General features: G+C 40.0%; 1 protein-coding gene across 2 annotated transcripts; it reads left to right on the plus strand.

The window, feature by feature from the left end:
• Positions 1-1,364: 1,364 nt before the first annotated feature.
• Positions 1,365-9,914, plus strand: LOC136752991 (CD276 antigen). Of its 2 annotated transcripts, none has more exons than XM_066708767.1 (6): positions 1,365-1,504; positions 1,589-1,707; positions 6,003-6,107; positions 6,434-6,781; positions 6,960-7,274; positions 8,670-9,914. In XM_066708767.1, exons 3-6 carry the CDS (start codon positions 6,044-6,046, stop codon positions 8,798-8,800), a joined length of 858 nt encoding a protein of 285 aa, XP_066564864.1. In that variant the 5' UTR covers positions 1,365-1,504; positions 1,589-1,707; positions 6,003-6,043; the 3' UTR covers positions 8,801-9,914. The 2 variants fall into 2 exon arrangements, with proteins under 2 accessions (XP_066564864.1, XP_066564855.1); XM_066708758.1 differs by having other exon boundaries at positions 8,667-9,910.
• Positions 9,915-12,156: the final 2,242 nt, after the last annotated feature.

The raw sequence follows: 12,156 nt of genomic DNA on the forward strand, positions 1-12,156 counted from the left end.
AGTGATACAACCACACCCTATTATAACCCTTAATCGCACATATTCTATTATATATTATAGCCTTTAATCAACACCAATCAAGCACCCGCTTACACTTCGCCGAACATATCAGGTAACTGCATACACATAGCCTCACTGATGGGGGCGATTTTTGGATTCTGCTAATTTCTTTCACTGTACCGACAGGAGGGACTGAAGAACTTCATGTCTTTCCCTGTGTGCCTGTGTAAACAAGGTCACTGTCTCACCGTCTTACTGTTTGGTCTGATAAGAACCAGTTTTCACCAGCAATTTGGGCCTGATACATCACATGAGCCCCCCCATTACGTATGCCTAAATTTTACCCCAGTTTGACAAGACAGTTGTCAGGCAGAAACTGAATTTCCACTCATCACGGGACAGATATGCAGGCCCTGTTACCTTTCTCTCCTGTCTGGTCTGCATAAAAATGTCTGTACTATGTAAGTTGTCTAATTCAATCTCGAACACCCCTTCCGTTCAGCTGCTCTTATTAAATTCCTTTTGATTGACCATGCATCCCTCTCTCTCGATTATTTGGACTCTTCAATAACTAATGACATGTTGGTTTTGATTACAAGTGTATTTTTTCTGTATTATACATGTATACATTTTTATGTACTGTACATACAATTTTTTTAATACAAAAGATTGATTTTGTATAATAAGATGGAATAAATAAAATCAAGAAGAGAGTGGAAAGAGAGTGTTCTTTGATTGAGGAAGTAGAGGAGGTCTTGTTGCTATTGGACTGATTGGTCTGATCAGTGCTCACTTTATCATGTTTCTCCAAAGTATACTGACACTTCTGTCACACACTTTTTTCCTGTGCACTTTTGCAACAAGCACAATCATGCTTTGTTTGTGCATGAGACGTCATGAATGCTCACTCATAGCACAATTTAAACTTGAATGTAAATCCCCCATTGACTGACTGTAGTGTGTGGTGTGAAAGCTGTTTGCCAAATTTCTGGTGTAGTAATTTCATGGTTTCAGGCTACATTATTAACATCTCTGGTGTATAAGGCCCTGTCCAACCAGTTGTACTGTTTCTATAACTTTGTATTTCTAATAGTTGTAATGTTATATTTCTAATAGTACTGAGGTTTCAGGAATTGTATCTGTGTAACAGAAGCCCAGCGGGTTCAGCTTTAATTTGTTGACAATTAACAATAGCATTTATATTCGAGAAGAAAAAAAAAATGTAAATACCTGCAGAAAGTACACAACAACATACGTTTTGATGATTAAACATAAAGACTCTTTCAACTTATGCAACTGATCTTTTCAACTAATAAGGTACAGCTCTTTGCAGTATCAACAATGGCAGTGTTCAATGAAATGTGAACGTGTGAACGAACATGTCTGTTTCTTTTATCTTTCTTGCTCAGTGAATCAAAGGTGAACTTTCCAGAGAGAACATGTAAAGCTTCTGGCTAAGATATGCCTTTCATTGGTATTGATTATGAATGTCTGAGTTTGATGGGTAAGCCTTTAAAAATAATTTTCTCAAAAACATTTGGTTCCTCCCATTGGAGCAGCGTGAAAGCAATTCAAGTTTCTCTTTCAGAGCTCTACTTCCCTTTCTCAGGAGGCTTTCTGAGGTGAGTGGTTCAAGGCAGTAGCCGTCTCCCAGCCTGCGTGTGTGTGAGTCAGAGTTCTGCCTGCAGTTAAGGACACATTTATCTGGTAAGATGGAAACAGCTTTTAAAGTGAATATTAAACTGCATGAGTATTTGTATAGAACCTTTGGATGTTTGGGCCATCCATAATTAAATGTAAAACTTTCTAGGTCTTTCTAACTGGACTGTTTTGTTAGCTACATACTGAGGACAGCAGTAGCAGTTAGGACTCTGAAATGGAGGATCGTAAGTTCAATCCCAGGTGGGGGACACTGCTGCTGTACCCTTGAGCAAGGAGCTGTGCGTAGAATGCTCCAGTAATAACCCAGATGTATAAACAGGTAATGGTATGTTAAAATGGTATGTGATGTATTGTAACACCCTGGATAAGGGTGTCTGCTAATAAATATAATATCTAACGTATTGTCAGCCACACTAAACAATATATATTATTGTGTCTTTCTTTTTTATAAGAATAAAAAACTTCTACATACATTTATACTTAAAAATAACAAAACCTAAATCTAGGAACTACTGGGAAAGGTTATTTCTAAAAAGTGAAAACTATTAAAAACAATTAAATAAAAGAAAACCCACAACCCATTCTGATAGAAATTCCTCAGTACACTGTTATTCCAGCAACAATTTGAGTATTTAGCCTAACACTGTGATAATGCTCTGTAACAGATTCATTATTTGGTTATATGTGAACAGTACCTATTCAAGGCATAACAATGAATGCCCTTGACTTCCATTTACCTTGGGTTTAGTCCAAGTCGGTGGACTATGTATTATTATTATTATTATTATTATTATTATTATTATTATTATTATTATTATTATTATTATTATTATTTATTTCTTAGCAGATGTCCTCGTCCAGGGCAACTTACAATATATAAGAGCAGTACAAAAGTGCAATAATACAGTACATGCCCAAAAGTGTGTGGGGGGGGTGATTTCATCTTGTAAATCTTGTAAATAGCATCTATGAATGATTCCTCTGCCGACACCTGTGCCAGTGGTCCAAGTAAAACATTAACAGAAATAGAGGCACAGTCTATTAAATAATCTCCCAGCCTGTTGTACTGTAGGTCATGAATGTCTGAGATGGTTGCTACACCAGCTGACTTTCTATGAGATGAGCTCAGTAATTAAAATAATTATTGTTTTAAGGTAACTTTTTCTAAACTAGGAATATACTCCATTGACTAATTAGGGGTACTTTTCTTATCAAAGTCCTACACAAGTTTAAAACATTGTTTAATTCAAGTCCCCAGGATAAAAAAGAAAGTCATGCATGGGTTTTATCAAGAACATAAATGCTTCAGTTAGTTGTTTTGGTGGGTGGTATTTTCTTTAGGCCTGACATATTTTGACTATATAATTTCCTCTTTTAAGACTTTTAACTTAACAGTAAGAAAAATAAACTAACAAAAAGAAAAAGACAGCATGCTAACCAGATTTTAAGACTTTACTTAACATGACACATACAGGATAATTACATCCAAAGTATGTTTCTATTATTTCTCTCAGCATGTCTTGGGAGGCAGTATTTACTTCAAGAGCAGTAAAAACATTAATTATGATACATATATTGCAGAATGTGGGAAATACACGTAACCTAGGAATGGTGGCAAAGCCAGTATATATAAGTCAATTCCTCTTTGCTACAAAAAAAATCTCAGTCTGAAGAATTCACGGTTGAAAAAATACTTAACTACTGTTTCCATGTGTTAGGGAAACAAGTTTAGTTTCTTTTTGTTTTGCTTTTCCTTGAAACATGTGCACCACACACTACAGTGAATGGGGGATTTACATTCAAGTTTAAATTGTGCTATGAGCGTGCATTTATGACGTCTCATGCACAAACGAAGCATGATTGTGCTTGTTGCAAATGTAAAAAGAAAAGTTCTTCACATTGAAATTGTGTAGCCTATATGACGTTCTTCTTCTGCATGTAAAGTAAGCCTTGTCCGAAGTAAAGACATTGGAGTGCACCAAGCAAACAAATCTATTTTATTCTCTTAAAAGTTCCCCCCCCTGCAAGGAATTCAACCTGTTCATAACTTCATACTGTGAAAATACGATGGGGATCACTGGAGCGCTAAACTTGTTAATCTTTTACAGCAAAGAATCACCTCCTCCTCAAGTCTCCTCCTAAGTTTGGAGTTAAAAGAAAAACACAAAATTCTGAAACAAATATATTGCTCCTCTGGAAAAAGTTCACCAAAGGAAAACCAGCAACATTCCTGCAAGGGAAAATACGTCATGAACAGAAGCCTTATAGGAAGATGATCGCTTTAGCCATGAAGGGCCATAACACTTCAAGGGGATTCAATTCAGTTCTTGAAAATCCTGTAAGGAACTGACAATCCCAAAAAGGAAGAAAGAAAAATAATAACTTGACTCATAACAGAGAAGGATCTTCAATACAAGAGTGTTCAGGACCGATATTAGGACAAGTTCATAGCATCACACAAAAAGAGTTGTGTGTTTGGAATTGCTTACTGCAGTGTTGAATCTGGACCTCCATGAAGCGCCCTAATGAGGCCCTTGAATCAGAGAGGTGCCAGTCGCCAGTTGCCCAAAAGCGTTCTCTGGTTTGGTGCCATTCACAGCGCTTCACTTTTTCCACATTTTGTCATGTTATAGCCTTATTCCAAAATGGATTAAATTCATTATTTTCCTCATAATTCTACAACCAATACCCCATCATGACAACGTGAAAGAAGTTTGTTTTAAATCTTTGCAAATGTATTAAAAATAAAAAACAAAAAAAGCACATGTACATAAGTATTCACAGTCTTTGCTCAATACTTTGTTGAAGCACCTTTGGCACCAATTACAGCCTCAAGTCTTTTTGAGTATGATGCTACAAGCTTGGCACACCTATTTTTGGGCAGTTTCTCCCATTCTTCTTTGCAGGACCTCTCAAGCTCCATCAGGTTGGAAGGGGAGCATCGGTACACAGCCATTTTCAGACCTTTCCAGAGATGTTCAATTGGGTTCAAGTCTGGGCTCTGGCTGGGCCACTCAAGGACATTCACAGAGTTGTCCTGTATAGCCACTCCTTTGTTATCTTGGCTGTGTGCTTAGGGTCATTGTCCTGTTGGAAGATTAACCTTCACCCCAGTCTGAGGTCCAGAGCGCTCTGGAGCAGGTTTTCATTAAGGATATCTTTGTACATTGCTGCATTAATCTTTCCCTCGATCCTGACTAGTCTCCCAGTTCCTGCCGCTGAAAAACATCCCCACAGCATGATGCTGCCACCACCATGCTTCACTGTAGGGATGGTATTGGCCAGGTGATGAGCGGTGCCTGGTTTCCTCCAGACATGACGCTTGCCATTCAGGCCAAAGAGTTCAATCTTTGTTTCATCAGACCAGAGAATTTTGTTTCTCATGGTCTGAGAATCCTTCAGGTGCTTTTTGGCAAACTCCAGGCGGGCTGTCATGTGCCTTTTACTGAGGAGTGGCTTCCGTCTGGCCACTCTACCATACAGGCCTGATTGGTGGAGTGCTGCAGAGATGGTTGTTCTTCTGGAAGGTTCTCCTCTCTCCACAGAGACATGCTGGAGCTCTGTCAGAGTGACCATTGGGTTCTTGGTCACCTCCCTGACTAAGGCCCTTCTCCCCCGATCGCTCAGTTTGGCCAGGTGGACAGCTCTAGGAAGAGTCCTGGTGGTTCTAAACTTCTTCCATTTACAGATGATGGAGGCCACTGTGCTCATTGGGACCTTCAATGCTGCAGAAATTTGTCTGTACCCTTCCCCAGATCTGTGCCTCGATACAATCCTCTCGGAGGTCTACAGACAACTCCTTGGACTTCATGGCTTGGTTTGTGCTCTGACATGCACTGTTAACTGTGGGACCTTGTATAGACAGGTGTGTGCCTTTCCAAATCATGTCCAATCAACTGAATTTACCACAGGTGGACTCCAATCAAGTCCATCTCAAGGATGATCAGTGGAAACAGGATGCACCTGAGCTCAATTTTGAGTGTCATGGCAAAGGCTGTGAATACTTATGTACATGTGCTTTTTTTGTTTTTTATTTTTAATAAATTTGCAAAGATTTCAAACAAACTTCTTTCACGTTGTCATGATGGGGTATTGGTTGTAGAATTATGAGGAAAATAATGAATTTAATCAATTTTGGAATAAGGTTGTAACATGACAAAATGTGGAAAAAGTGAAGCGCTGTGAATACTTTCCGGATGCACTGTATAATGGGGGTATTTCTGGGGAAGTTCATTAACCATGAGCAAGTGTGACCATCCAGTGATATGAATGTTGTTTAAATGTAAACAAAACAATTGTACAAAGTGACAGTAATAATAAAAATGATACATTTATTTCAGGTTGATTCCTTATGCCATGGCTGTGTTGAATTGATGCTGCGATGCAATCATTCCTAAGCCCAGCTTTGGTTTGTGTTATTGTTCTTCTGAATGGATTGATGACAGGTAATTTGAATATTAGATCATACTCTGTTTTCTGAATACTATTACTACTAATTACTTATTAATAATCATTTTAAAATTGTACATTGCAGTTTGTTGACTGATACCTTTACAGAGCTCGTAGTTCACCAGTTACAGGGTTATGCTCAGTCTTTTGACCCAAAAGGGAGAACACAATACTGTAACTGTACCCACAAAGTTACTTCCCTTAAAAGTCACTTAAATTAAAGTTTAAACAGTAACCATACACATGTCCTGCCCCCCCCCCGGGCACAATGAAGCTGTGGAGTACATTCAGTCTTCATCTCTCCCTGTCCGTGTCTCTGCAGAGGGCAGTGAGGCAGTCATTGTGGCAGAGGTTTGGAAGTCAGCCGCACTGCCCTGTCACTTCCCCCATGGGAGCTTCTCCAGCAACAGCTGTACAGTCACTTGGAGCAGGAAGATCGGAGATGGAGTTAAGCACTCTGTCTATACCTTCCACAATGGGAAGAGCACCAGAGAGCACCAGACAGAGGCTTACAGAGGCAGGAGCTCAATCAATGAAAGCAAGCTGGCAGACGGAGATGCCACCCTCATTCTGAAGAATTTAAGCGTCCCAGACGAAGGGGAATATGAGTGTTTGGTGTTTATGAAGTCGAAAATGCAAAAGACAGTCATCGTACAACTTCGAGTAGCTGGTAAGCTGTATCCCAGTCTCGAAAGTGTATTTAATGCTGGTATGAATAGGAAGGAAGGGGCCCTCTGGTGTTACTGTTACTAAACTTGTTACTGTTATTATATTCTAAAATTGAAGGGAATTTGACTTTTTCAAGCTCTTCCTCATTCTTGTGCCCCTTTGTGTGCTCTCTCGCTCAGCCCCTTTCAGCCAGCCCTCAGTGTCCTGTGAGCACTCCTCTGGCCACAAGCCAGGTGAAGCAAAGGAATTTACCCTGTCCTGCAGCTCCGAAGGGGGATACCCAAAGGGACAGCTGCTGTGGATACTGGAGAACCAAACGCCCATCGACAGCAGCTTCTCTGTCCACTCCTCAGCGGACGCTGCGGGTCTCTTCGCTCTGCACAGCCAGCTCTCCATCTCCAGAGCACTCAGCAGAAACCTCAGCTGTGTCCTCCTGAACCCCAGCCTCCAGCAGAACCTGTCCACTCCAGCTGTGTGTGTCCCACCCACCACAGGTACCTGTGGCCTCTGCTAGCTATCAGATACTACTATCCTTACTATTACTGTCCATACACGGTGGGTTTAATCGTGGCGTTTCCTTCACACACACAGAAGAGGCCTAGTGTTTGTGTTGGTCAATTCAGCCATTCTGTTTTTCATTCCACCTTGAACTAATTATACCCCTCATTAAACCACTCCTCTTCATGGTATATTTTTACAGTTTAACATGGTCTTACTGGTGTAATTGTAGCATAGTTGTTCAGTGGTCTCCTTCACTGAGCTTCGCAGCGCACTAATAAATCATGGAATTGTACAGTAATCATGGTATTCCTATGGTCCCGTGTAGTAAAGCAATGTGAGGGCATGTTAAACCTGTAGGAAGCTCCTCTTAAACTATTCGATATCCATAGTAAAACCATGTTAAAAATGCAAACTTATCTGTGGTGAATTTGCATAGGGGTAATTAATGCAGTTGATAATGTAGATATCTGAAAACCTGCTAAATTTTTACCCTTGAGTACTGGACTTGAAAATCAGAGTTTTTATCTGGAGGGGTGTTGCACACGCAGTTATTATGAAATAACGGGTCTCAGTGAATTCCTGTACGAGAAGGTAATGCTGTAATGATGTCAGGGCAGTTTGTTTTGCACAGAGAGGGGAAATAACATGGGCTCTGTGCCTGCGGTGGAGCTTCAACACAAGAGTCTGTCCTGCTCACACTGCTGGCTGCAGTTAGCAAATAGTTGGAGATCCTTAGTGAGGAATGAAGCACTCACACATAGTTAATCTGTATGCTGAAAACATTGAATAGGCATCTTAAGAGTGTAATTCTATACTTGTGCTGCCATCTAGTGTGTACCTGCAGCAAAATACAATCATGTAAACTGGGTGCATGTAAGACATGAAGGAAGGATTTTCAAGGGATGACAAATCTTCTGTCCTGTGTGTAAATTTGAAGACGGCTACATTTAGATTCATACATTATGCAACTGGCCACCCTGGAAGATATTATGTTATGTAGGCTACATACACATGCATTTGCAACTTGATGTATTATCCTTTTTACATGTTGTTTCTCTTCTGTTTATATGCAGGAGAAATAAATGATGTGTAAGAGAGAGAGAGGGGTTGGGGCTGTTGTTTTCTTCACAACAAGCGAGAGTGTGGATGGACTGGGGGGCCAAGGAACGAATCGCAGTGCTTCTTTCATTTTGTGTGTTTGTTAGCCACATAAATACGCTTAAAACAGCAATTACAAATATTGAAATAAAATACAAAGTCCTGAGTGAAGTTAGATTCAAATTCCACTAACAGTAAGGGTTCTCCTGTGGAAGCCTTCCTCTATGGACATGGTCTTTAAAAGATAAATTAATTTTAATTTAATTCTCCCTTTGTTTTTTTACTAGAAGAAAGTATCCAAATGAAAGAGAGGCAGAGACTGGGAATCTTGGTGTCTGTCCTGGGTATTGTGTGCCTGTGTCTGCTGCCATTGGCGTGTACACAGGTCTCTGCTTGCATCCAGAAGAGCAATGGCCAATGACTTCTGCTTCTCAAAACCGGGGGATTTAATCACTGGACTGGGTCACTGCAAGACACCAGCTGAGCCTAAAGAAAGAGGATGTGGTGGGAGTCTCACTATGGATGTGGAACATCCTGAGGTCCTTGTTTAACATGTTTGTCCTGTTGAACACATTTAATGTGTTTCTCCTCGTGTTTCTCCTCGACAAAGCCGAACCAGACTGCCTTTGTTCCAAACCACACAGACCTCGTGCCGTGTGCTGTTATCTGAGCCCGAAGCCAGAGAGGCCTCTCTGCGACGAAGTTCAGATAAGTTTAACAGTTTGGAGTTCAGGATTCATGACATTTGAGAAATCAATTAGAAATGTTAATCTGTGATTCATAACTCTAGAATGTGTAATATCATTTAGTTTTCTTAAATATAAATGTGTGTTGCATTAAACTGTTTTGTTGATAATTTTAGAAATAAAATCTGTCAACGCCGAGAAATATCTTCACATTCCTGTTTAACTGTTTAGTCTCAAATTGACACAAGTTAATAGACACCAGATTATAGGTGGCCCTGCCTATCCTTAATCATTGAATAATAATCAGTTAAGGGAAATTGTGGTAACAAGTAATGATAGGATCTTTCTCGGCACCTAAACATAAATGAGACTGATATACACTCACCTAAAGGATTATTAGGAACACCTGTTCAATTTCTCATTAATGCAATTATCTAACCAACCAATCACATGGCAGTTGCTTCAATGCATTTAGGGGTGTGGTCCTGGTCAAGACAATCTCCTGAACTCCAAACTGAATGTCTGATTGGGAAAGAAAGGTGATTTAAGCAATTTTGAGCGTGGCATGGTTGTTGGTGCCAGACGGGCCGGTCTGAGTATTTCACAATCTGCTCAGTTACTGGGATTTTCACGCACAACCATTTCTAGGCTTTACAAAGAATGGTGTGAAAAGGGAAAAACATCCAGTATGCGGCAGTCCTGTGGGCGAAAATGCCTTGTTGATGCTAGAGGTCAGAGGAGAATGGGCCGACTGATTCAAGCTGATAGAAGAGCAACTTTGACTGAAATAACCACTCGTTACAACCGAGGTATGCAGCAAAGCATTTGTGAAGCCACAACACGTACAACCTTGAGGCGGATGGGCTACAACAGCAGAAGACCCCACCGGGTACCACTCATCTCCACTACAAATAGGAAAAAGAGGCTACAATTTGCACAAGCTCACCAAAATTGGACAGTTGAAGACTGGAAAAATGTTGCCTGGTCTGATGAGTCTCGATTTGTGTTGAGACATTCAGATGGTAGAGTCAGAATTTGGCGTAAACAGAATGAGAACATGGATCCATCATGCCTTGTTACCACTGTGCAGGCTGGTGGTGGTGGTGTAATGGTGTGGGGGATGTTTTCTTGGCACACTTTAGGCCCCTTAGTGCCAATTGGGCATCGTTTAAATGCCACGGCCTACCTGAGCATTGTTTCTGACCATGTCCATCCCTTTATGACCACCATGTACCCATCCTCTGATGGCTACTTCCAGCAGGATAATGCACCATGTCACAAAGGTCAAATCATTTCAAATTGGTTTCTTGAACATGACAATGAGTTCACTGTACTAAACTGGCCCCCACAGTCACCAGATCTCAACCCAATAGAGCATCTTTGGGATGTGGTGGAACGGGAGCTTCGTGCCCTGGATGTGCATCCCACAAATCTCCATCAACTGCAAGATGCTATCCTATCAATATGGGCCAACATTTCTAAAGAATGCTTTCAGCACCTTGTTGAATCAATGCCACGTAGAATTAAGGCAGTTCTGAATGCGAAAGGGGGTCAAACACAGTATTAGTATGGTGTTCCTAATAATCCTTTAGGTGAGTGTATATATAACGAGAAGTTACCTGACATAAATACTAACCTGCGTAGTTATTTAATGTCTGACTAACAATACTAATGAGAGACTCACCTTTGTCTTACTAACCGGTATTGTAGTCAATGTGTTTATAACCTTTTTTGTTTAACGATTTGTGTGTTATATGCGATCCCATGGTCTTTGATTTGGTCACGGAAGTGATTTGTCTTTGATTTGTTGATCTAGAGTTGAATTTTAATTAGTTTTTCCCTTTTGTATAATTAGTGTAGTGCTACATTTAGTCTTTGTTTTTGAATAAATTTGACAATTTATATCTTTGGAATTGGTGTCTGCGTCCAATTATTACAGAAATTGAGTTCTACAAGATTCCAGGATTTGTGACAAGTTGATACTATAAATTCACTTCTTTAATTGAAATGTATAAGTGTACCTTACGCTACATAGGCCTTGAAATATGTTGTACATCTTTAATTCCAGGCAAGAACTGGAGAACTCGGACATCTTAATTAGAAACATTTATTTCAGAATGTTTTTTTTTTTTTCCCCCAAGAACTACAAAGCATGTTAAAACAAGCAGCAATCTTTTTAAGAAGATAATAGTGGTTCACATTTCCACCAAAAGCCTATATAAGCCCATTACAGGAGAATAGTCAGATTCAGTTCTGTTTCAAGATTTTCATCTTAAATTAAATGACATTTGCATATCTGATCAATTCTAACAAGGTGCTTTTAGAACAGTCAATGGAATATCAACTTTGGTTGTTTTGTCATATCAACTGCAGCAGCAACCAATATCTAGACTGAAAGATCTCTGGTTTGTAGTGGCATGAATGTTTTTTTTATTTTTATTTTTTGTAATCAACAAATATCCATCAGATAAGTACAGTTTACTCAGAGCTGCAGGATTTTCTGTGTGAGTGTTTCCCAAACTTGTTCTGAGCCTCCTTCCCCACTCCCTGGCCAGGAATTCAACCACTAACTTTATGCAAGTTCCTGTAAATGTAACTGCATCTTTTCCAAATGTAATTTCCAGCAACACTCTGTCCCCCCCACCCCCTCGTCCTGTCAGGAGTTAAGCAGGGACTTTTATCCTTTACTTTTTCACAGGTGCTAAATTCCTCCTGCGAGTACTGAATGTATGCCTCTGGTGCTTGGGAAATGGGTTCAGCATCAGTATTAGCTCATGTTTCATTTTTGTATGGGGCAGGGTGCATTTTTTAGATCCTCAAACTGAAGAGCACTACAAACTTTACATGGACAGTAAATGGAAAACTTCGGAGTTGTTTTTTCAATTTTATAATTTCTGTATCTTTCTTTTACAGGTGCCAGAGTCTGTGCCTGGGTACAAATATGCTTCTGACATGCAACCTTACAAATGAACATTTGTTTCAGACCTGAAGTCACTTCACAAAATATGCTGATTCAAGGCTGAACAAGGCATGACCATAACATCACGTAGAAATTCCTGGATTCAGCCTCCCAGGTCTTTCATTGACTGGA

This window comes from Amia ocellicauda, chromosome 1, assembly GCF_036373705.1.
Source record: "Amia ocellicauda isolate fAmiCal2 chromosome 1, fAmiCal2.hap1, whole genome shotgun sequence".
Classification (NCBI taxonomy): Eukaryota; Metazoa; Chordata; class Actinopteri; order Amiiformes; family Amiidae; genus Amia; species Amia ocellicauda.

Bases quoted from the DNA above. Each gene is read 5' to 3' on its own strand.
- LOC136752991 (XM_066708758.1), top strand. From the start codon at position 6,044: ATGCAATCATTCCTAAGCCCAGCTTTGGTTTGTGTTATTGTTCTTCTG. The intron at 6,782-6,959 runs GTAAGCTGTATC...TCTCTCGCTCAG, and splicing joins CGTACAACTTCGAGTAGCTG to CCCCTTTCAGCCAGCCCTCA. The intron at 7,275-8,666 runs GTACCTGTGGCC...TTTTTTTACTAG, and splicing joins GTGTGTCCCACCCACCACAG to AAGAAAGTATCCAAATGAAA.